Raw genomic sequence first — 23,522 nt, 5'->3', positions numbered from 1 at the left:
CACACACACACCTCTCCTGAAACATTATGTATTCATCATTCACATCGCAGGTCTGCATGTAATTAACCCCCTCTCCCCCCACGTTGTCCTCCACAGTTCTGGGACAGGATAAAGTTGTACATGATGCCGTCCAAGCACCAGCCGGACTTCCCCTACCTGCGCCACGTCCCCCTGAGGAGGGTCCACCTGTTCACGCTCGTCCAGATCTTGTGCCTGGCCGTGCTCTGGATCCTCAAATCCACCTTCTTGGCCATCATCTTCCCCATCATGGTACACGTGACGCAACACTCACATTTTTTTTGGCCAACGCAGCTTTTTATGACTTCTTGTTGTGTCGGGAAGAAAAATGCAGAAAATGTGAACGTGAAGAGACGAAATAGAGTAGTTTTTTTTTTTTTTTTTTTTTAAAGAGGGTAAATGTGAAGTCAGGAGGTGGTCCGATGTCGCTGTCATCCGCCAGCGGTTCATATAGATGTCATCGACGAGTGCCGTCTAGCTGAATCACATTCAGAGCGCATCTCCTCAGACATGAGATGAATGTTAATGGCAGATTTTTTAAAAACGAGGCTTTAACGTGTGTGTGTGTGTGTGTGTGTGTGTGTGTGTGTGTGTGTGTGTGTGTGTGTGTGTGTGTGTGTGTGTGTGTGTGTGTGTGTGTGTGTGTGTGTGTGTGTGTGTGTGTGTGTGTGTGTGTGTGTGTGCGTGCGTGCGTGTCAAACACCAGATCCTGGGCCTTCTGTTGGTCCGCAAGATGCTGGACTTTGTCTTCTCCCAGCACGACCTGGCCTGGATGGACGACGTCCTGCCCGAGAAGAAGAAGAAGAAGAAGAAAGACGACGACAAGAAGAAGGGGAAGGACAAAGACAAGGGAAAGGAGAAGACCAAACAGGACGACAGCGAGGAAGAGGTGAGAAAAAAAAAAAAAAAAAAAAAGAAGCAAAAAAGCCTCTGCTGCCCCCTGCAGGATTGAAGGATCACAACATAAGTGCCTGATAATCTGCTGTGTGTGTGTGTGTGTGTGTGTGTGTGTGTGTGTGTGTGTGTGTGTGTGTGTGTGTGTGTGTGTGTGTGTGTGTGTGTGTGTGTGTGTGTGTGTGTGTGTGCGCGTTCGCAGGAGAAGTACCACGCCTACTCGAACCACTCGCCCAGCTCCGAGTCCGACTTGGATCGCAGGTACTGTGTTCTCAAACTGCACATCCCCTACAAAGACCTCGTCTACCCCGACGTCGCACAGTCTGAGTGGGGAGCGTACTGCCAGGCTGCAGCCACGCACAAAGCTCTTTAACACACACACACACACACACACACACACACACACACACACACACACACACACACACACACACACACACACACACACACACACAGGAAAATGTGCACATATTAAAAGGGTCAGTTCACAAAACAAAAAAGAAATTACAAAAAGAATACGTTTTCTCCTTTTAAGGTGTTTTTCACGCTGCGAAAAACGAGGAAGACGTGAAACCACCTTCAGTTTTGATCTCAAATCGACTCCCGTCGTACAAAAACGGTGAAATCGAGCTCAGTACATTCAGCTCAACGTCGAGCACTGCGTTTAAGTACAATTTTGAGTACTTATACTTGACTTATTTCTATTATTAGTAATTCTACTTTTTACTCCACTGCTTTTATTTGGCTGCCGGACTTTGTTTGTTTCTTCGCAGGTTCAGATTATTGACGACAAAAAAACGCAACAAATAAACTCTGATGGAGTTTTTATGGACTAAAATGAACATTAAAATCAAAATAGCAATCAAATTCACAACAATAAATAACCGCTGGCATAAAAAGGTCCAATTTATACGACAAAGCCTAAAAAAAACCCGAGATAAATAGAAGTTCCATAAATATACATAAAATTCTGATTAACGAGAACTTTTAAATACTTTTAGTGCATTTTTCTGGTAATATTTTGCTACTTTTACTGCAGTAAAAGTTTGAACACTCTTACAATAGAGTATTTTTACACTTTTACATTAGTACTTTATATTTCCTCCACTGGGATTGAATGTACATACATCTGGGCTCCGACTTCGTCCCTCCACACTAAATAAGATGCTGAGCAGGGAGTGGAGAGAGCGGGAATACTAACTTCCACCTCGGGGGACTCGGGGGTCTCGAAAATAAATAATAATCATAAATAATAAAACGAGAGTTTCACGGAAAGTGTGGCGGTATCTGAATTTTATTTGTGGTCCGCCGAGGAATAAGGAAAACAAACAAAAAAAAGCAATAAAATAAGTAGAAGCAACTTTTTCTTCCTTCCTGTTGCTCCCGATAAACCCGTTTTTACTTCATCGGTTTCTCACATAGAAAGTATTTGCAATAAAATCTATAAGACAAACTTTGTCCAAAACGTTCTGCATGGTTAAAAAGCACCACAGGTAAGCTATAGTATTTTGTTTTTTGTAATTTAAAGGTGAACTGACCCTTTAGGAATAAATAAATCACAGCGAACACAAACTTTGACATCCCTCCCCCATAAAGCCTGTGTTTCCTCCCGATGTTGCATCGCATCATATTTTCCTCCCGTGAAGAACAAAATTAGATAAATATATTGTTTTATTTTAAAAAAAAAAACAAAAAAAAACAACCTTTATTGCTTCTATATTTTTTTTTCCCTCCTCTTGTTCATTTTTCTCAAATAAATATAAATCGGTCACTTTTTACACGAGGACGTCCACGGTAGCTCGACGTAGCGTCCGTTTTTTTTGTTTTTTTCTCTCCTCTCCATGCAACTTTAAGGCAATGCAGATCCTCGTAATGCGATTTCCCCGGCGCCATCCCGCTGCCGCTGCGTCATGCGCTAAAGGCCTCGCAGTGCGCGCGCGGCGCTGCCCTTTTGTTTTTGTACATGCAGATTGTAAATTCTTCACTGGTGTGTGTTGTTGGTGCTAGTTTTGGATTATTCAGGAGGAGCGCGGTGGACGCCTCCGAGCCTTTAAATAGACGAATAAAACATGGTGTCGGTCTCCTTCGTTTGGTGTACATCTAGCACGTGTCGAGGATTTACTGTTTAATCATCCAAATGTGCAGCAAACATCGTTTTTTTGGTTGTTTCTTCTTTTTTTTTTTTTCTTTTTTTCGCTGAATCTGTTTTATGAGCGCATCAGTCTCACCTGCATGTCGAAGTGTAGTCCGACCCTTCTGCTCTCCGAACCACCCTCACCTGGAGCCCGCTGCACTTTATGCGCAACATCATTTGCACTCAAAGTGAAGCCTTTTTTTTTTTTTTTCTCATGTTGCATTTTAGTAGACAAATACTTTGTGTACCGTTGTGGTTTTCTTTTTTTTTTTCGTCCTTTTTGTGCGAGATTCAGATTTTTCAAAATTTCCCATCATGTCTGCATTGCTTTGAAAGAGGCATGGTTTGGAAGTGACACTGTGACGGATTATTGATTAATATCAGCTCGTTTTGACTGATGGACTCAATATGCGATCATAGTCTGAGATTTTTATAACGTGTGCCGACTTAAAACAACAACAAAAAAACAATGCAAATGGCAAGTAAACAAAAGAAGTGAGAGGAAAAATTCAAAAAAAATTAGCGCTAGATCGGATCGGCCGGAGGGAATAACGCTCTGAACTCTGCGATGCTGTGATTGGTTGCTTTAACTGTCAATCAACTGGTGCCTAACCATATAAAAAAAAAACTGGATGCAGATTGTGGATTTTAAAAGTGAGGATATTACAGAAGTACCTTAAAGTGTAATACCACTGAGGGCCACAAGGAGCTCCGATAGAGTCCCATTCAAAAAGCATCAACTTCTCTCGTGAAATACAAAGTCAATAAACGTTTTCACCGGTCGTCACGGTGTCATTAGCTAAATTCGACTTAGTTAGAAAATGAGGTTTGATCTTTCCTCTCATTGGCTTCGCTAGCAAAGGGGCCACAACAAACTGATTCTCCGCCCCCCCCCCCCCACTCCCAGTCGTCACCACGGCAACCACTACAGCATCATTTCACTCATCACCAGTCCGTCTCCTCTCGCTCGTTTCTTGACGCTGTAGTTATTGTTGTCTCGAAGTCACATTGCCTCACGGCCCAGCTCCCCCACCCTCCCCCCACCCACTCCGACTGCCCCACCCCCCTCCCCCACCCCCACCTTGGCTGCATATGTATGGTAACCGGAGACTTGCCCCCCTCCCCACACCTCACACACCCCCCCACACCCCTTTCCTCAGCATCACCCTCCACTTGAAGATCTCCTGCCCGTCGTCTCCGGCCTTGCCCATGGGCCGAGGGATGGCCTGCCCGGTGCCCCAGGTCAAGATCGAGATGGAGTCGGACTACGACTCCGACATCGACCGCCGGCCCCGGGACATGAGCGGCGAGACCACGTTATAAACGCCGACCGCGCGGTAGATCCTCGGGTGTGTTTTTTTTTTTTTTTTTTTTTCCTTTGGGACAGAACGGCGCACGACGACGAGGCGTCGTGCGGACCGAGCGCTCGCGCCGCCGCCGACAAGGACGAGGCGGCGCAGACCGAACGGACTGATGCAATCACTGCACGCAAGTTTTCAAAAAGCTTTTTAAACACTGGTGCGTTTTCTTTTTTTCACATGTTTTTGCTCTAAACAGAAAAAAAAAATGAATTTATTTATATACTGGCATGATGTAAAGGATCCCAACCAGAAAAAAAAAAAAGAGGTTATATTCATCTGTATAGGGTATTAATATATATTGTGAAAATATGTATCTTCATAATTACTACGACGTATATATGGATATTGCACTATCATTGTAAAACAGTAAATCCAAACCAAGTACGATGCCCAAACATATACTGTATACTAACGTATGCCTGTGTGTACGGAGTTTCATTTCGAGGCAGGTAATGAGAGAAAAAAGCAAAAAAAAAAGCACAATTTTAGTAACCGGGAACTTTTGAACCGTGAGGTTGTACGAAGCCAACGCCTTCTGTTGTATGTTAGCATTTGTATATTTGTGTTTTTGGTGTGTTTGAAGATGCTGTAGTGCGCACCTGATTCCCACACGAACCGCAACTCTCCTTTTTTACCCCCTTTTTTGTTTCCCTCCGACATTTGGCACAAAAAAAAAAAACAGGAACAAAAAAAAAAAAGAAACAACCAAAAAAAAGGCTTCTGATGTTCTGAGAAACAATCACGTTTATTTTGTTGAGATGTAGCGGACGGCTTCGTTGTTTGTGTTTTTACTCTTTCGAAGACTCTGTATAGGAATATAATTAACTTCAACCGCAGCACTACATGCAGTAAGAAATGCACACGAAAGAGGATATTTATGAACTGACAGAATTGATGTAATTAAACTTCCATTATACCAAACTACGATTGAGTGATTTTTTTTATTTTTATCTTTTAATTATTATTATTTCCCCAAGTCATAAAACAAATCTGTGGTTTGGTAAATACAGATCTTCCCCGAAATGTCCGTTTGCTTCCGTTCTTTCCGATTCGAAGCGCTGACTAAGCACGTTTTGCAAAAAAAACCTGTCAACGCAGTTGGTCGACGGGAAAACGCCAAACCGCAGCCGGCGCTCCTAAAATAAAGAAAAACACAATACTGGCAGAGTATCAGTTTAATATTAGAAATGTTGACTTCTGTATTTATGAACAAAAACAACGACCACGTAAACACAAACAAATGTGGGAAATGATGGCGTGCTGTTAATAACAGAGACGTATCCGTTTGACGTGTTGAACGAGTATCGTCATAGAAACGGGAACGCTGAATGTCTGAAACCCAGAATTATAGATTATTATTATTATTATTATTAAACGGTACAACTAATAAATTTGAATCATTCCAATTTGGAACATAAGACAAAACGTGTCACTGCAATTCATTCGGTTCGACGGCTTTTTCACGTCACGTCAGCGCGCAGGAAGCGTTCGCCGGCGCCTCCGAGCGTTCGGTGAAGCCGTCGGCGAAGCCCTCGGCCGCCGCCAGCGACGGCGTCCGGTTGCACATCGGGCACAGCCGGTTGCGTTCCCGCGAGGCCCTCATCCACACGATGAGGTTCCAGCGCTGGCCGGAGGAGATGGGCAGCGCCCCGTGCATGTGTTGGCCCCGGTGGAGGAGGCCCTCGGTCACCCGGTGCTCCACCTCCGAGCACTCCGTGTCGCTGACGGGAACCTGCGGGAGGCGGCGGGAAAAAAAACCACAAAAAAAAAACCAAAACCCCCCCCGCGATTTAGTCCGTCATCAAAATCCTTGATCAGGATTATATGGGCCGACCGGGTAGAAAAGTGGCGAGTCAGCGGTTTCGATTCCCGACTGTTCGGACCATCATTTCCTGTTTATATCCACTGGCAATATCAAATAAAGGCATTAAAATAAAAAAATGCTGCCCCCCCCCCCCCCCACCTCTCCAAAAAACAAAAACCATTATGTGGTAAAAGATATGATTTGGAACAACACCAACAATACCGCCAATAAACATCACTTACACTCAACTCTCTTCGACACAACCCCCAAACAAAACAAAAATCCTGTGAAACTTCTATTTATATTTTTTAGTGATCCATATTTTTGCTTTTATTAATAAAATTCTCTTTTAGATTCATGTTTCACTTCATACAAACCTATATATTCTTCAGCGGTACGACGGTGCATCACGTCCCTGTTGTTAACGTTTACCGGTGTTACTACTGTTTTACTGAGGTCGCAGCAACCTCGACCTTTGACCTCTGACCCCCAAAATCAGAAAGAAAAGTTGCTCCTCGAGTCCGAGTGAATGTCTGCGCCAACATTTGAAGAAATTCCCGACTTATCACGACGACAAGAACGGGACGAACGGAGAAAAAAACAACAACAAAAAAAAACGAACAAACCGCAAAACATTTAAATAAAATTTTTAAAAAAAAGGTTAGCGAGAGCGTCGTAGTTTCACCTGTCTCATGTCGCCGAAATAAAGGTTTCCCTCGGTGAACTGCTTCCCCAGGGACACGTTGAGGGTGACCTCGGCGTTGTCGTAGTGATAGGTCAGGTCCAGGTCTTCGTTCATGTCGTATTTGACGGCGAAGGCCTTGTGGCTGTCGAGGCTCGGCCCGCCGCAGTCCGGGTACAGCAGGGCGGCGAGCGGACGCAGGTAGCGCTCGCGCAGAGGCGTGACGAAGCCGTCGTCGAAGCCCAGCTCGTCGAGGAGAATCTGGTGGAGGAGGTGGAGGAGGTGGAGGGGGGAGGTGGGGGATAATGAGAAGAATACAACATCCAATATAAATACAGCGGCTTCCAGAGGATGTCGTCCTCCAGATTTCACGGTGAGTTTTGACCCGGCGTCGGGCCGGTCGGAGACGGAGCGGTTACCCCGTAGTGGTTCATGGTGTTGGGACGTCCTTTGGGGGCGGGCGACCGCTCGAAGTGCTCCAGCTCCTCCACCAGCTCCTCGCAGAAGCTCTTCTCGAACACGGGGAAGCGATAGACCCTCGGAGCTTGGGACGGAAAAGAAATATATCGCTGCGAAGTGACGGGGAAACTTTTTTGGACCCCACCCCCCCCCTCTCCACCCTCCTCCTCCCCCCACGGAGGGAGATATCAAAAGCACCTTCCCAGCTCACCTGCTTCTTCCTCCAACAACTCTAAGAGGCCGTCTTCGCCGGCGTCGTCGCGTCGACAGTACTCGACGATCTGCTTGAACTTCGGCGCGAGGTGGGACTCCTTGACGGGTGGTGGTGGTGGTGGTGGTGGTGGTGGTGGTGGTGGGGGGGTGGAGAGCAGGCGTTTCTCAGCGAGGCGTTAACGATGATATCAGCGGGTGTCTTGGTGTAGTGACATACCTGCAGATGGTAGACGTGAGGATGCAGCGGCCGGTACGTGTCCTTCCTGGCGGCAGCTCTCTCGGCAGACGTCTCGCCGAGACGCCTTTGTCTGTCCACTTCCTGGGAAATCTAAACAGGGCAGTCCATACAGGTCAGGTACGTCATCGCGACTTTTATTACCTCGTTTCCTTAAGGTAAAAAATGTCCTAATCGGGGGACTCACTATAAGTTTTGGTTCGGCATTAACGAGGAAGGGGCCAGCAGAGTAGATATCTCTGCAACGTGATACATCCTGTCAAAACTATTATTTCTTTACATTTTATTGATAAATTTTAGTTCCGTTTTGTATATTTCAAACTTAAAGTCTCTCTCCCCTCTCCCCCCCCCTCTTAGTTTCTGTGGGAGTTGTTGGGTTTCTCTGTATAATGTTGTAAAGTTAAAGGACTTTAACGCGCTTTAAAGTGCCATGAAATAACCCGCGTTGTGATTTGATTTTGATTTGATTTGATTTGATACACTTTATTAATCCCCGAGGGGAAATTTCGACTTGGCGCCAAATAAATAAAATAGAACTGAATAGAATTGAATAAAAGCAGATTCTACCCGCGGGCACCTCAAGTTTTGTTTTTTTTTTGTCCCCCACGGTGACGTCATGTCCCCCACGGTGACGTCATGTCCCCCACGGGTTGGTGTGCGTTGAGGTTCGAGTCCCCACATTGATTGAAAACACGTACGAACACACACACACACACACGCACGCAGAGCCGTTCTAACGCACGCGCTCACCTTCTCGAGCACATCCTCAAACTTCCGGTCCGTGACGCAGCCGAGCCTCTCGAGCAGCTGCGTAGCAACAGTTAGCACAATGATTAGCACAGTAGCTAACGCCGCGATGTACAGACGTGACAGCTTACGCAGCGGTCACGTGACTTCGGGACGGTATTTAATAACGTAACAAACATGTTGCTAAGCGACGTCCACTCACTGGCTGGTAGTCCAGTCTGAACTGCTGCTCCGACACGAAGCGGACGTGCAGCTTGTAGTCCTCCAGGAAAATGTTATCGGTCGTGAAGCAGTTACAGATGTAAAACTGAGGCTTTACGTCTCCCTCGGTTGTCATTACTTCCTCCTTTTGTTTGTTTTTTTGTTTTTGTTTTAAATAGAATTACTTGAAGAAAAAGACGCAGAAAAACATAACGCACCGCTGAGGCTGTCAAAAGGACGATGGCAGGCTGTTTCCGGTTTTGACGTCCTTCCAAATTAAAAGTCACGAAAATAGAATATAAATTCAAGTTAAAAGACAGATGTCCGAACATATGTAATGAATACTGTTTAAATCAATACTGCACTGTTGTTTCATTTAATTTAATATTATTCTATTTTTAATTTGTATATAATGTCCATTTTTTTTAAAAAAATTTTTATATTTAATATTTTTACCACCTCTATTTTTATTCTGTCATTTTTATTGGTTTTACCCGGTACCTGTACATGCTGCTGTAGCGAAAAAAAGTTCCCCTTGTGGGATTAATAAAGTATCTATCTATTTATCGATCTATCTATCTATCGATCTATCGATCTATCGATCTATCTATTAAAACCACCTAATGGGAGTGACACCATTTGAGAGAGAAATGTACGTTCATTATTATTCCTGTCAATGTAGAAAGGTTGTGAAGTCTTCATGCCGAGATTTAATTTAATTTAATGTAATTTAATTTAATTTAATTATTTGTGAGGGTTTCTTTCGGATATTTACAGAGCTCTTTCAGACTCTCTTTATAATTAATATTCAAGGCGCATTAGAGATCCCGTAACTGTGTGGACTCATTTGTTGTATTAAGAATGTTTGCGGACACAATTCTCAGGCTACTACGATAGTTTTATTTTGAAAGTCACCACCGGAAGTTTTAGTATATGATCGCGTCTGTCTTGAGGTTTGAGAGAGTTGAAGGTTTAAAATGAGTGCTCACTGCCCTCCGGTGGTCACTCTGTGTAAATTAGCGGTATTATTCGTTTTGTCCAGAGGGGGCGCTAAGACACAAAACAAAACTGGATACCAACCACTTTAACGGCAAAACGTAGAAGAAGATAAAGAGCCCAGGAAGAGGCTGTTCGTATTTCCCTCCTGTAACTGTTGTGATATTGTTTTGTCCTCGTTACCGGCGGCTCTGCCGTTCAACGGCGTATTGATGTTTATTTGTGAGTACAGTATCTGTACTAATTCCCACGTTGTGAAATGTTAAGCGTGGAGTCGTTGCAAGTGGCCGAGGAGGAGGTGGTGGAGTCCAGCTCCAACAAACTCGGCGACATTTACACTTTTGTGGCTAAAGGCTGTTTTCCTCAGACGATTAATCCTTTACGAAAGAAGAATCTGAAAAGATACGCTCAGAAATTCATCGTTGACGGTAAGAAGTTGTTTTTTTTTAATTTACAGGCAAAAACAACAACAACAACAACAACCCCAGTGTTGTGTTTCTTTAAGCTCCCAGGAGCGTCTGTTGTTATCACGAAATTCCATTCACAAAACCTCCCAATTTACAAATCGCCTTGTTTTATAGTGAAGTCTTTATCGTCTAGGAAACACTGTGAGATTTTAAATCACTCTAAGAGCCTGTGAAAAATTCGGCTCGTTAACTTTAGTGGTTCGATGTCACCAGTTTTATATTTGAACCTATTATTCTCTGAAACTCGCCCTTGCTTCTTGCTAATTTAGCGGTGCGCTTTGGCAGAAGAGGATTATGTGAGTGGCTTTTGGTTTTGGGTCAAAAGTTTGCACGCCGAATTGGAGAATGGACCCTTAACTGTTTGCAGGAAGTCCAAAGTTATGTTCAATTAACTATCAACCTTTCCCAGTAAACAAAACAACATTAAATGCGGAAATTCTTCAATGCAGTATTGGTGCGATTTCTCTGCAATCTGCCTATCTGTTTAGGATTAAAAAATAAAATAAAAAAAGCAACTTTGCTTTTACTGTCAGGTGTCTCACAACACGTTCATTTATGTGTGTTCAAGAGAGCAAGCTGTACTACGTGGGACCCAAGAAAAAGGAGAAGAGGGAGGTGGTGATCGAGGCCGAGAGGAAGAGGCAGATCTTCCTCGAATGCCACTTCAACGACATCGGCCATCACCTGGGCCAGAAGAAGACGGTGCACAGGATCCAGAGCAAGTACTACTGGCTGGGGATCATCAAGGACGTCGTGGACTGGGTACGCGCGCCTTGAACACTTGCGGCGTCGTTTTAGCATCTCTTTTACATCATAATAATAAAGTCTAAACCTTTTGTGTTTCAGATCAAAGTATGCGAGACGTGTCAGCACACGGAGAGGAATAAAAACCTAGCGAGGATTATTCGGCCAATAAAAGTGGACGCACCCTGGGATATTGTTGGGATTGACATTTTAGGTTTTCTTTATTTCCCTCACTTCATGTCATCAAATGATTTGTATTCCTATTTCTGCAGGATAGTTTTTTTTTTCCGACATGTGACACCTGTCGTCTGTATTTCCTCTCCTCTCTCTTTTTTTCAGGACCTTTCCCAGAGACCCAGCAAGGCAACAAAAGCGTCACGCTGGTCATCGATTACTTCAGTAAATGGCCGGAGGCTTTTCCGGTGAAAAAGACGGACGCTCTCTCCGTGGCGAGATGCATCTCTAAATGCATATACAGGTAAAAAAAACAACAACAACAACAATCCGTCACTGTAGATTTGTAAAGATTGTTTACGAGGTTTTAATCACTAACCTGAAGTTTGAACTCGATCAGGTTCGGTGCTCCGAAAACTATCGTGTGCACGTACAATCATGACTTCTGTGACGAGGTGAGTTTTTTTAAAGTTTTTTTTTAAGGTAAACTGATTGTTGATTGTAAGACATCGAAATTCTGCACAATATTTATCCAACAAATCAAAACTTTTACCAAATTGTTTTTTAGACATTGAAAACTATTTTTTGTAACAATGAACCAGAGTTTTGAATACATTTAACTGTAATTTGTATTTGGTCTTGAAAGGAAGATTATATAATGTGTAAAATAATATATTCAGAATAATATTCAAATTGAGTGTAAAAAAAATTACATCACATATTTCGAAAAGCATAATATTGAATTCGTGATCAACTTATTGATCCTTTACTGAGTTTTCACTCATAAATGTGGAACAAGATTTGGTGGACGTGTGTGTCACATCTTGAGCTAAATAAAAGTCAATCGGCACCACGACCTCAACAGGAAGTCCGTCATTTTTTATTTGGTGGCCATTTTAGTGATTTCCACGTGTTGTACCTTAACAAACTCCTCCTACAGATTTTATCGGCCCGACTAGAAATTCGTCCGGCGCGGTCTTGAGACCTTTGGGATGAAAATGTATTAAAATAATTTGTTTTCATCGAACGGCCTGTCCGTGGCGTGGCGGTCATTTTTAAGCGGTTGGCCATTACATTTAAAGTAAGGTTGTTTTTGTTGTTGTTGTTGTTGTTGTTTTTTCCGTCTAGTTGACGAAGCTGCTGTGTGAACGGTGGAGCATCGTGCAGAAGGTGTCTCCTCTGGATCAGCCGCAGCTCAACCCGTTGCACGACTGCACGAGCCCGCTGCTGAAGGAGGCCGTCGCCCAGATGGTGGCGGAGAAGCAGGCGGAGTGGGACGACTTCCTGGACCCGGTGCTCTTCCTGTTCCGCACGTCCGCCAACCCCACGACCAAGTTCACGCCGTACTCGCTCATGTTCAACAGGAAGGCCAGTTTACCGAACGAGGTGAGGCCGCGCCGAGGTTTTGTCTTTGCGGCGTGGTTTCGTTTTTGTTTTTATTGCTTGTTATTTAAACGTCGGTTTCTCTTCGCGTAGACCACGCTGAGCCTGCTGAACTACGACGAACCGGAGCAGGACGTGTTCTCCGCGAAGGAGAAGGTCTCCACGTATATGACCGTCATGCAGGAGCAGCAGAACTGCGTGAAGCAGCTGGTAATTCACGTTATTTTACTTCATCGAGCTGTTTCTCCCGTCTGATTGGACGTACTTGGATTCTTTGAAAAGTTCGGGTAGCTGGACTACGGCAGATTCACAGCTCGCAGACCGGATATAAAAGTGTTCGTAGCTTCCAGGTCTGAAAAATGACACCGATGCGGAAGTGTCTTAAGCTGCAATACCACCGACTGCCACTAGAGGCTGGCTCCAAAATCCTCGTCAAATTCTCAGTCAATAAATTGCCGTGACAAATACAGAACAACACAAGCGTTACATTGGAGACTTGTTTCTGGCCACGTGAATGTAAGGCTTTTTTTGTTTGTTTCTGTTTTGGTCTTTTTAGTTGTCAGTCATTTTATCTGTTGATTGGTATCGGTGCTACAAAAACAGAAGGACAGCTCTGGTTCCTGATTGGCTTGAAGGGTTCCTGTCTTTTCTTTATTTTCTCACACAGAAATCTCCTCATCAATTATTAAGACACAAATTTAACACTAGTTTTTACCTCGGACGGTCACCAGGATGCGTTACGTGGAAGCAAATGACCCGAGATAAATATTCACAAACATAACCGACCGTTCGAGGACTCAATTGATAAAACTCGCATCAACTTACGTTTCTTCTCTCGTGCGTGTTTCCAAGGTGATAGCCAACATGAACGCAGCCTACAAGCAAGAGAAGAAGAAGAACGCCAAACGCAGGGCGCACCACGTGACCCCGATGACCTTCAAGATCTCCGACCCGCTGTTTTCCGCGGGAGACTCGCCCTCGCCGAAAAAGGTCAAGGAGAGTTTGTACTTGTCTTTTCCCGTGGAGACGGTCCTGGCCACGGAGCAGAGCGGCTCGGAGGACATCAAGACCGAGCTGGCGTATCACCTGACCGGGTCGGACGTCCACTGATGGACGGATGAGTGGAGCTCGACCGGGAGTCTGAAATCCAGATGTTGGTGCTACTAAACCGCCGATTCGTGTTTTTGTTTTTTTTGTATGTGTGTCCTCGCGCTCCGACTGATGGAGACTTTGAACACGGTCGGACTTACATTCGAGGTCGGTGTGCTACGAACACGCACACGACAGATGCGGCTTCGCCAGCCGAGCGCATTGGACGAAATGTCGACGTACCGGCGGTCACAAAAAAAAAAAAACACGTGCAACTCAAAAGTGTTGGTGTCGATCAAACGGTGTAACTCGGAATTACCGGCTCGTGGAAGTTGCTGCTCCCTCCTGCTCGTTTTGGTGCACAGCCGTGACTCGCCTCCGAATCCATTTTTAATTTTTGTTAGTCGGCTCACTTGCGATGAACGCGAGTCCGTACGTTCACTCGTGGACGTCTGTAGAAAAGGTCTGCGGAGACCCTTGCAGACTTTGGCGGATGATGAATATTCAGGCTTTGCCGAAACTCGGACGCAGGAATCATAACTGACGTCAGGTGAAGGTGCTTCAGTTCAACGTTTTAACTGTAGATGAATGTGAATCCTCTGGCCAAAAAGAATCTGCAGTAACCGATGGGACCACAGTGTGTTGTTGTTGAGCTTTTCCTCTCCACTTGCCCATGAAAATGATGTTAACTTATTGTTTTCACTTTGTCATACAATAGAATTTTTGTAAGCTATAATACTAAATAAACGGTATTGTTTCATTTCATTTGGTGTGTAGTTGAAGGCGGAAAAAAAGGTATTCTGTTTATTTTTCTATGTAAAAATCAAAGGGCAAACATAAAAAAATGAGCTTATTAATAGAAAATATTATTATGCAATTTGATGCCAAAAAAAAAGTTTATTTGTCTTGTTTCCAGTTTTTTTTTTTTTTTTTAACATTTTTCTTGTTTAAAAGAATTCAACAAAGTATTGCGATGAAAAGTACATTTTGTGGAGGATCACTGGTCGATTTTTTTTTTTTTTTAACATTATTTTGGGGCTTTTCTTAACCCGTAGCTCTTGAACACTTTAAAAAAAAAATGTTTATAATATTATTGGGCGTATTGGGCCGGTCACTTCCGCTACAGCTGTAAATGCGTCAGAGAAGCTAAAAAAAAAAGAAAGAGGTATCACTCTGTCCCCTTTTTTCTGCGAGTTAAAAACCACTGCGGATGTCGGGTTCTCTATTCAACCGTCAGTGTCGGTCCTCTGTGATATACACGATCTTTGATACCTACGCGTGCACTTGACGGCTCGGTTCATTTTCTTAACTTTGAGACGTCAACGTCTCGTAGCCGGTGCGATATTTACGCGACTGTGTATTTTTAATAATAATAATAATAAAGGGAGACAGTTTTGCAGCGCGTTATGAGACATCCCCGGGGACGCCAGGCTGGACAGTAAGAGACTATAAACCGACATTTATTCGTAACCTGACGCCACCTTTGCTAAAAGCTAATTCATACAGCTAGTTTACAATGTAGTATAAAACACGTCGGATTAATTTTACGACCTTCTGGGTAATCATTTACGACGTAGTGATACGTCACATTTTAGGAGGACTACTTTATTTTATTTTTATTTATTTTTTTCCCCCTGTGTGGCTACGAGCCGCAGAAGACCGGAAGTTGGTTATTTACAAAAATAAAAGCGCAAAGAAATTCTAATAACCGCTTAAAAGTTTTATTTTGAAAAGGCAAATTCAGAGGGGGTAAAGGAGGGGAGGGGAGGGGGGGCACTTTAAAGAAACTGTAAATACTGATCTTGAAGTCCATTAAAAGCTCTCCTCTGACACTGAACATGGGCGCCGGGGTGGCGGTGAGCTGCGCCGTGTTGTTCGTCCTCCTGGATGTGGTCGTCACCACCGTCCTGTACGCGCGCGGATCCCACTGGACCGTATTCAGGAACGAGGCCCTGGACTTCAGCATCGCCCGGTGTGCGCTGGACCTGTGGGGGACCGTGCTGCTGCGGGCCGCCCTCCTGCTGGGGGCCTCCGCCGGGGTGTCGCGGAACAAGGCGGACGGCCCGCCGAGGGTCGCCAAGGTCACCGCCCTCGTCCTCTTCGTCTGCCTCGTCGTCATCACCTACACGCTGGCCAAGCTGCTCATGCTGTCCGAGCTGGAGCCCCTGACCCGCCAGCCCTGGTTTCTGAGCCTCGTGTGCTGGACCTGCGTCTCCTCTCTGGGCGTCGTGGAGCTCTGGAGGCGGCTCGGAGAGAAGTCCAGCTCAGGTAGTGGAGGAGGAGGAGGAAGGGGCTCCGAGGACACGGAGAAGCTGGTGGAGACAGCTGCTGAGGAGGAGGAGGAGGCGGAGGTGGGAGGGGACAGAAAGAAGAAGAAGAAGGAGGAGGAAGAGGAGGAGAAGAGCAGCTCCGGGGCGACGCTGGGACGCCTGCTGACCTACTGCAAGAAGGATGGTGAGCTGCTGTCGGTGGCCGTCCTCTTCCTCCTCATCTCTGCAGTGTGTGAGTGTCACACAAACACAAACACAAACAAAACAGCAAATCCTCCCAATTTAAACGAGCCAAATCTTACCCTGATGTCTTTGCTCTGTTTGTGTGAACTTATCGTTGTTTTGGTTTTGGTTTTGGTACCTCCAGGTGAAGCCTTCATACCGTACTACTACGGGAAGGCCATCGACAGCATCGTGGTTCACCAGAGCATGGAGCACTTCGCCAAACCTGTGATCACGCTGGCCGTTCTGGCCTTCGCCAGGTGAGCATCTTTCATACCGGATCCATATTCGGATCGATACGTAATCGTTTATTATTTTTCATTTCAACGTTTTTTTTTTCTCCCACAAACATCGTACCGCAGTTTGGGAATCGCTGTTGTGTAGTTGAAGGGAAAAGGAATTATTTTTCTATGTTAAAAAAAAAAAAAATCAAAGTGCAAAACATCTAAAAAAAATAAAAAAAAAATTCCTTATTAATAGAAAATATTCAAAGAATTCAGAAAGCATGTTCAGCAATTCAATTTTAGTTTCCAAATTTCCACTAAAATAGTTTACAGTGTTTTCTCAGACCGCTTAAACTACAATTTTGCTGAGCGATTATTCTGAAATTTGATGAAAAGTTGGTTTTGTCTCTCTCTTTTTCCGCTCAGCTCCATCGCGATGGGCGTGCGAGGGGGCGTCTTCACCCTGACGTTCGCCAGACTGAACCTGCGTCTCAGGAACCACCTCTTCAGGACTCTGATGAGGCAGGAAATCGGCTTTTTTGACGAAAACCACACGGGTAACCGGCCTGGAAACGCACCCCCGAGTCCCTCCCGCCCGCTCCGTCAGCTTATTTTCAGATTTTGTATTTTGTATTTCCCCCCCCCCTCCCGACATCGCAGGAGACATCCTATCGCGTCTGTCGGCCGACACCACGCAGGTGAGCGACCTCATCTCCCAGAACATCAACGTCTTCCTGCGGAGCGTCATCAAGGGCGCCGGCTTCTTCCTCTTCATGTTCGGGATGTCCTGGAAGCTCACCACGGTGACCGTCATGGGGTTCCCGTTCATCGCGCTCGTCTCCAAGCTTTACGGCGAATACTACAAAGTAAAGCGGATTTTGTTTCCGTGTCGATCGTTAATTGTTGGAGCTACTAATACCGGGAAACCTCGCTCGGCTTTAGGTTGTTGTGGAATGTAAAGACGGCATTCAAATAGACAGTGAAGAATAATACAACTTAAAGATTTAATAATTATAATAGTAAACTTTGAGTTTTACAGCAAGACAATTACATTACAGATATAAAGGAACATTTAATGATATTGGGGGGAAAAATGCTTAAAAACAGCTAAAATGCATGAAGACAAAACATGAATAAAGTAGAATGAAATGAATAATACAAGATTCAGTTGCATTCAAAACTTTATTAGTTATTTTTAGGCAAGCGTGTTTACGCAGCGCATTTCAACGACGAGGCAATTTTAAAGCTGCTTCACACAAAAAAACATTAAAAGCATCAAGACGTCAAGCAAAAGAAAAAGACGTTTAAAAACATGAAAATAAAAGATAACAAAAACGGGCTAAAATAGGTTCAAATTCAGAGCTGAAAAACAAATGAATGCCTGATAATTATTGGAGTTTTCGGTGTTCAGGAGGAGCATTTTATTTTTTATCTATTTTGACCGTAGGTCAAATAAATCTTCTTGCTCCTTTGTTTGATCGTAGAATTTTTTTTTTTTTTTTGTGTCTGTTTTGTAAAATAAAATTTCCCGGCAGAAAAAAAAAAAAAATCATGAAATTTGATTTTAAAACAAATAAAGTTTTGTATTTATTTTCCCGATAATTCTCTTTTAGAAACTGACCAAAGAGGTGCAGACGACTCTGGCGGAGGCCAATAAGGTCGCGGAGGAAACCATCTCGGCGATGAGGACGGTGCGGAGCTTCGCCAACGAGGGCGGCGAGGCCGACTCCTACTACGCCAAACTGTTGGTCATGTTCCAGATCAACAAGAAACAAGCGCTGGCCTACGCCTGCTACGTTTGGTCCAGCTGTGTAGGTGCCCGGCGTTAAAAACGCGTTTCGCTTTTGATCCGTGTTATTTATCGACATTAAATTCCCGCGCGAATCGATTTGTGATTTGTGACGTCAGATCTCGGAGCTCGCCCTGGAGCTCGCCGTGCTCTACTACGGCGGCCACCTCGTCGTTACCGGGCAGATGAGCAGCGGCGCCTTGATTTCTTTCTTCATATACATGCTGGAGCTCGGAGAAAGTCTCGAGGTACGACGTCTTGTTTTTATTTATTTATTTATAATTTATTTTGTAATTTTTTTTTTTTTCTCACCGTCTTACGACGTGAAAAAAAACACGGCGTTCTGTTTTTTTTTCCCGTCTCTCCAGGACATCGCGTCGGTGTACACGGGCCTCATGCAGGGAGTCGGAGCTGCCGAGAAGGTTTTCGAGTACCTGGACAGGAAACCCAAACACCCGGCGGACGGCACCGAGGCGCCGGAGACGTGCGGCGGCCTGGTGGAGTTTAAGGACGTCACGTTCGCTTACCCGACGCGGCCCGAGACCGACATCCTCAAGGTTGTTTTTTGTAGCTCTTTTTTTTTTCTGAGATCAAGTTCCCACAATCCTGTATAACTATTCTTAAAAAAAACAAAAAAAACAGGGCAAATACAGACCTAATATTTCAACATCTGTCTTCTTCTAAAAGCAGTTAAAGCGGATGTTAAACTGTTGAGACGCATTTCCTGGTTTTAAATAGCAGCCGGTTTGAACATTTGCTTCAATCATTCAGCTCCTCTCTTTTCACTCATTTCCTGTCTTTCTCTCTCTGTATCTGTCCAACAAAGGCAAACATCCAAAAATATATCTTTAAAAAAACAACTATACTGTATAAAGTTGTGCGTCATCAGCGTACAGGTTCACATTTTTCGTCACGTTAAGGGACGTATTTACAGATGGTTTCAAATAATATCCGATATTAGTGACATAATGAAATATCTGCTGCCAATCGGCCTTAAAGCCGTTGTTTGACGAGTGAAAAATCTTGTCTTAATTTTTATTTTACTTTTTCGGTTTGAAGAAAATCTCTTAACTGAAGAAAGTCTGGAAATGTCTTCAAGAAACTTAAAGAAGTCCAGCTGCCTTTGGATAAAACTTAACGATGACCCGGACGACCGAGAACCTTCGCAGACGCTTTCTTAACTAGTTCTTGTTTTATTTTTTTTTATACATATACATATTTTTTGTTTGTTTTTATATCAGGGGGTGTCGTTCACCGTGCGGCCCGGAGCGGTCACCGCCCTGGTGGGACCTTCAGGCAGCGGGAAGAGCTCCTGCGTGAGTCTGCTGGAAAACTTCTACCTTCCCCAGCAGGGACAAGTGCTGCTGGACGGGAAACCCGTTCACACCTTGCGGCACGACTACCTCCACTCCAAGGTGGGTCGACCTTGACTTTTTATTTTTTTTTAATCTGTTTTTATTCTCTTCAGGAAATCGCGCCAATTAACGCAAACTCAAGTAAATCTCCGTGATATTTGTGGGAGCTTGCAGTTTTGCAAAACTTCCTGTGATTTTTTTTTTTTTTTTTCAAAGTAAAACGCACTCAATAGAAGCTCCTCTGAAAGAAGTTCTAACCTCCCGAACAGGAAAAAGTATGATTGCTAGGAAAGCATTCATATTTTATAGGTTTTATTTACGGTCTGTAGTTAATATACAATTTTTTTTTCTTGCAACATAAGTCCTATTTCCTGTCAGGGACTCAATGGGAACTCGTCCCAAGTTGTAAACAGTACGTCTCAATTATAACTGTGTTTACAAAAGTTTCGAAATGTTTTTATTGACCTAAAATAACAGTTTCGATCCAAAACTATTAAGTCGGTGTCTCCAGGAAATCGCGATAATTAAACGCAAACTCAAGCAATATTTGTGGGAGCTTGTAGTTTTGCAAAACTTCCTGTGATTTTTTTTTTTTTTCAAAATAAAACACACTCAAAAGAAGCTCTTCTGAAGGAAGTTCTAAGCTCCCGATTAAGCTCCGCCCCTCCATGAAACGCAGAGATCAGAGGACAGAAACGCAGCAGAGACTCTGCGTGTGAACTGCAGACGGAGGGAATGTGATGTGAAACGTTCATATTCGGACAGACAGAAAATACAGACAAGTAAAGTAATTAATAAACATAGTTTTTACTTTCTATAACGGATGCGAGCTTCATCGATTGAAAACATTAAGAAACGCGTACAGGGAAAACAAAAAAAACACGCACATGCTGTTGAATTTAATGCTGTCGGTCTTTCCCCGCACCGAGCCACTGTGTTACTGTGCGACCTGCAGGTGGCGCTGGTGGGTCAGGAGCCGGCGCTGTTTGCCCGGACGGCGGAGGAGAACATCGCCTACGGCCTGACGGACGTCCCCGCCGAGGACGTGATGCGGGCCGCCACCAAGGCCAACGCCCACGACTTCATCAGCGCCCTGCCCAAAGGCTACGACACCAGTACGTATTTTAAAACTGCTCGTTCGGAGGTCGGGTTGTTTGTGTGCTTTGATTGGTCGTTAAAAAAATAATCCATTTTTTTATTTTTATTTTTAATTTAAGCTCTTAGGTCAGTGAATAATATTTTACACTTTTGGGACCAGATCCCATCGAGCCTGAATTATTTTAGTCTTCTTGCAACACAAGTCCTATTTCCTGTCAGGGAGTCAATGGGAACTCGTCCCAAGTTGTAAACAGTACGTCTCAATTATAACTGTGTTTAGAAAAGTTTCTAAATGTTTTTATTGAGCTAAAATAACAGTTTTGATCCAAAACTATAAGTCGGTGTCTCCAGGAAATCGCGATAATTAAAGCAAACTCGAGCAATATTTGGGGGAGCTTTCAGTTTTGCAAAACTTCCTGTGATTTTTCAAAATAAAACACACTCAGTAGAAGCTCTTCTTTACGGCATATAGTCGCCTTTCCAAACACAACTCGCTTTATTAACAAAAAGAAAACAAAAAACAGAAGTGACAGGGTTTGTATGAAATGTTCTTTTCACAGAAATATAAATGTAAAATGTGTTTTATACACACTTCAAGTTGTAAGAAATTGCACTTTGTTTTTGTCGGCCAACGTGTTAAATTACTATTATTTAAAAAGCATTTAAAGCTCTTATTTTGACATCAGATGAAGTCTTTCTACTTTGAGCCCAAAAGTTCTTTAAAATACTTTAAAATATAGATTATATATAAAAAAACATTTAAAAAAAAAAAAGCTGACTTTGTCAAAATGCTCCTCGCCGTCTTCTGCGCTTCATAAAGACGCAGATGAAACTATTTTGCACCTTCTGTGTTTTTGTTTTTCTCTTCAGGTGTTGGAGAAAAGGGCACGCAGCTGTCAGGAGGGCAGAAACAACGCGTCGCCATAGCGAGAGCTCTCATCCGCAACCCGCGTGTCCTGATCCTGGACGAGGCGACGAGCGCTCTGGACGCGGAGAGTGAACACATCGTGAGTAAAAAAAAAAAGTGATATTTTACTACAACGGTGAGTAATCGGAGAAGGCGTCGTTTATTTATTTATTTTTTAATTTACACTTTTTTTTCTGCTCCGCAGGTCCAGCAGGCTCTGAGCAACGCCATGCGGGAGCACACGGTGCTGGTGATCGCCCACCGGCTCAGCACGGTGGAGAAGGCGGACGACATCATCGTCATCGACCGGGGCCGCGTGGCCGAGCGGGGCCCCCACGCTCAGCTGATGGCCGCCGGCGGCCTCTACAGCAAGCTGGTGCAGCGGCAGGTCCTGGGCCTGGAGACGGGGGCGGGGGAACTCCACCGCGCCGAAGACCTCCGCAGGAAGTTGGACGGAGGAGGCGGTGGCGGTGGAGGAGGGCGGCGGTGGCAGAGGAGACGGAGCGGCGACAGCAGCGGCAGCGAGTCAGAGTTCAACGTGCGCTACTGAGAGCGACTGGAAACAAGACTGCTGGATGTTTTTAAGTAGCTTTAATAGTGTGACAAGAATTAAAAAAAAAAAAAAAAATCACCGAAAAAAACACTCCAGGATGTGGATATCTTTTTTTTTTTTAATTATTATTATTATTATTTTTTAAATGCAATCTGATTAAATTAGCACGTCTACTTTTAGGACACAAAGTAGAGTCGAATGTATGAAAAAGGAAAAAAAAAAAAAGAAGCACTTCGAGGTGCAACTTGAATGAGTGGCCGAATAATCAGGCCGCGAGCTGCTGTTTTAGCTTGAAGAGACTCTGTTGCTGCTGATGTATATATATATATTTTTTTTTAATTAATTTATTTTTTAATACTTCATCATGATGTATAGATTATGGTTTTTATTCAAGTTTTCTCAGGATTTAATTTTCACATTTCTACACGGTGGCCGGTTCGGAAATCATCATCATTGTTTTTAACAGCAATAATACAAAGAAAAGACTGGTGCCTTTAGCGTGTGGCGTTCAAGGAGATCTGTAATTGTCAGTGATGATGATAAATCGATTTTATAGCACTACAGATATGTAATTTAAATGTACTGCAAATGAAGAATATATGCAATGAACACTGTAAAAAAAAATATATATATATATATATATAGTTATATATACATATATTTATATATATATATTTTTAAATATATATATATATATATATCTTCTGCTTGTTTTTTTCTTTATGGACACAGACATGTTGAATTAATGCCAGATGGTGCATTCAATGTATCCTGGTAAAAAAAAAAATCCCTCTTCAGTTTTCAGCCAATAGAAGAAGGTCCCATTAAAGTGGACCGTGAAACGTAAGGCGTGTTTTTTGTTGTTGTTTTTTTTGTATCACAAATTTTGTAGGCGGGGCTTTTACTGAAATGTATTACTTATATCGGAGTATTTGTTTTTTTTTCTTTTACGTTGCTGTGTTGATTACATTTACTGAAGTTAATGCATCGGAATACTTTTAATTAGGAGCAACTCATTTATCAGTTCTTAGTCTTTAAAAATAATTTAAAAAAATTGATGTATTTTTTTACTTTTACCAAAGAAAAGGCTCTGAATACTTCATTTTAGTTAGAGACACGTCCACAGGACATTTGGCTTTATCTTAACCATCTTAAAAATGCTAATAATAAACTTTATTTGCGTAGCACCTTTCATACAAGAAATGCAGCGCAAAGTGCTTCACGGCAAGAAAATTACATGCAATGTTTCACATAAAACCAGATATAAAAGAACATTTAACGATATAGAGTTAAAATATAAAATAAGCAATATCGAGTGCGAGAGAAACTAATTAAAGTCTAACGTAAAGAGGTAGGTTTTCATCTTTCTTTTTAAAAGCATTGGCTGAGATAGCTTCCCTGATATCTAACATTTATCATATCTTGCCGGTAACCTCCATCAAATAAATGCTCAGCGAACATGATCAAAAATTAAAAAGCAAAAATGTTGTGGCCGCTTACAGC

The 23,522-nt window shown here is 43.4% G+C and overlaps 4 protein-coding genes across 5 annotated transcripts in view; 3 read left to right on the top strand and 1 right to left on the bottom strand.

The window, feature by feature from the left end:
- The window catches only part of slc4a5a (solute carrier family 4 member 5a), a 29,150-nt gene extending 24,019 nt beyond the window's left edge, over positions 1–5,131 (top strand). The window contains exons 22-25 of the mRNA XM_069701512.1: positions 97–270; positions 725–907; positions 1,115–1,173; positions 4,207–5,131. Coding sequence (XP_069557613.1) covers positions 97–270; positions 725–907; positions 1,115–1,173; positions 4,207–4,369 — 579 coding nt within the window. The 3' untranslated portion in view covers positions 4,370–5,131. The remainder of the gene's footprint in view (positions 1–96; positions 271–724; positions 908–1,114; positions 1,174–4,206) is intronic.
- Positions 5,132–5,133: 2 nt separating this feature from the next.
- On the bottom strand, positions 5,134–9,007 carry ogfod2 (2-oxoglutarate and iron-dependent oxygenase domain containing 2). Its single transcript, XM_069701529.1, has 7 exons — positions 8,750–9,007; positions 8,551–8,607; positions 7,783–7,893; positions 7,564–7,663; positions 7,313–7,437; positions 6,897–7,154; positions 5,134–6,139 (listed from the first exon to the last, which is right to left on the bottom strand). Exons 1-7 carry the CDS (start codon positions 8,882–8,884, stop codon positions 5,873–5,875), a joined length of 1,053 nt encoding a protein of 350 aa, XP_069557630.1. The 5' UTR covers positions 8,885–9,007; the 3' UTR covers positions 5,134–5,872.
- A 722-nt stretch (positions 9,008–9,729) lies between these two features.
- On the top strand, positions 9,730–13,697 carry LOC138622620 (gypsy retrotransposon integrase-like protein 1). 2 transcript variants are annotated; one of them, XM_069701522.1, is made up of 8 exons: positions 9,730–10,172; positions 10,780–10,973; positions 11,058–11,169; positions 11,295–11,433; positions 11,515–11,584; positions 12,258–12,515; positions 12,606–12,722; positions 13,365–13,697. In XM_069701522.1, the coding sequence occupies exons 1-8, from the start codon at positions 10,004–10,006 to the stop codon at positions 13,620–13,622; spliced, it is 1,317 nt and encodes a 438-aa protein (XP_069557623.1). In that variant the 5' UTR covers positions 9,730–10,003; the 3' UTR covers positions 13,623–13,697. The 2 variants fall into 2 exon arrangements, with proteins under 2 accessions (XP_069557623.1, XP_069557624.1); XM_069701523.1 differs by having other exon boundaries at positions 9,731–10,172; positions 11,530–11,584.
- Positions 13,698–15,374: 1,677 nt separating this feature from the next.
- On the top strand, positions 15,375–22,630 carry abcb9 (ATP-binding cassette, sub-family B (MDR/TAP), member 9). The gene is made up of 11 exons (XM_069701506.1): positions 15,375–16,103; positions 16,239–16,353; positions 16,744–16,874; positions 16,978–17,183; positions 17,931–18,128; positions 18,226–18,354; positions 18,475–18,663; positions 19,348–19,521; positions 20,417–20,576; positions 21,430–21,566; positions 21,672–22,630. The coding sequence occupies exons 1-11, from the start codon at positions 15,440–15,442 to the stop codon at positions 22,014–22,016; spliced, it is 2,448 nt and encodes an 815-aa protein (XP_069557607.1). The 5' UTR covers positions 15,375–15,439; the 3' UTR covers positions 22,017–22,630.
- The last annotated feature ends 892 nt before the right edge of the window (positions 22,631–23,522 follow it).

This window comes from Brachyistius frenatus, unplaced genomic scaffold (genome assembly GCF_029030835.1).
Source record: "Brachyistius frenatus isolate BFR_SWC_R1_liver_20210118 unplaced genomic scaffold, ASM2903083v1 Contig_37, whole genome shotgun sequence".
In the NCBI taxonomy this organism is placed as follows: domain Eukaryota; kingdom Metazoa; phylum Chordata; class Actinopteri; family Embiotocidae; genus Brachyistius; species Brachyistius frenatus.
This window is presented reverse-complemented; position numbering and strand designations above follow the sequence as displayed.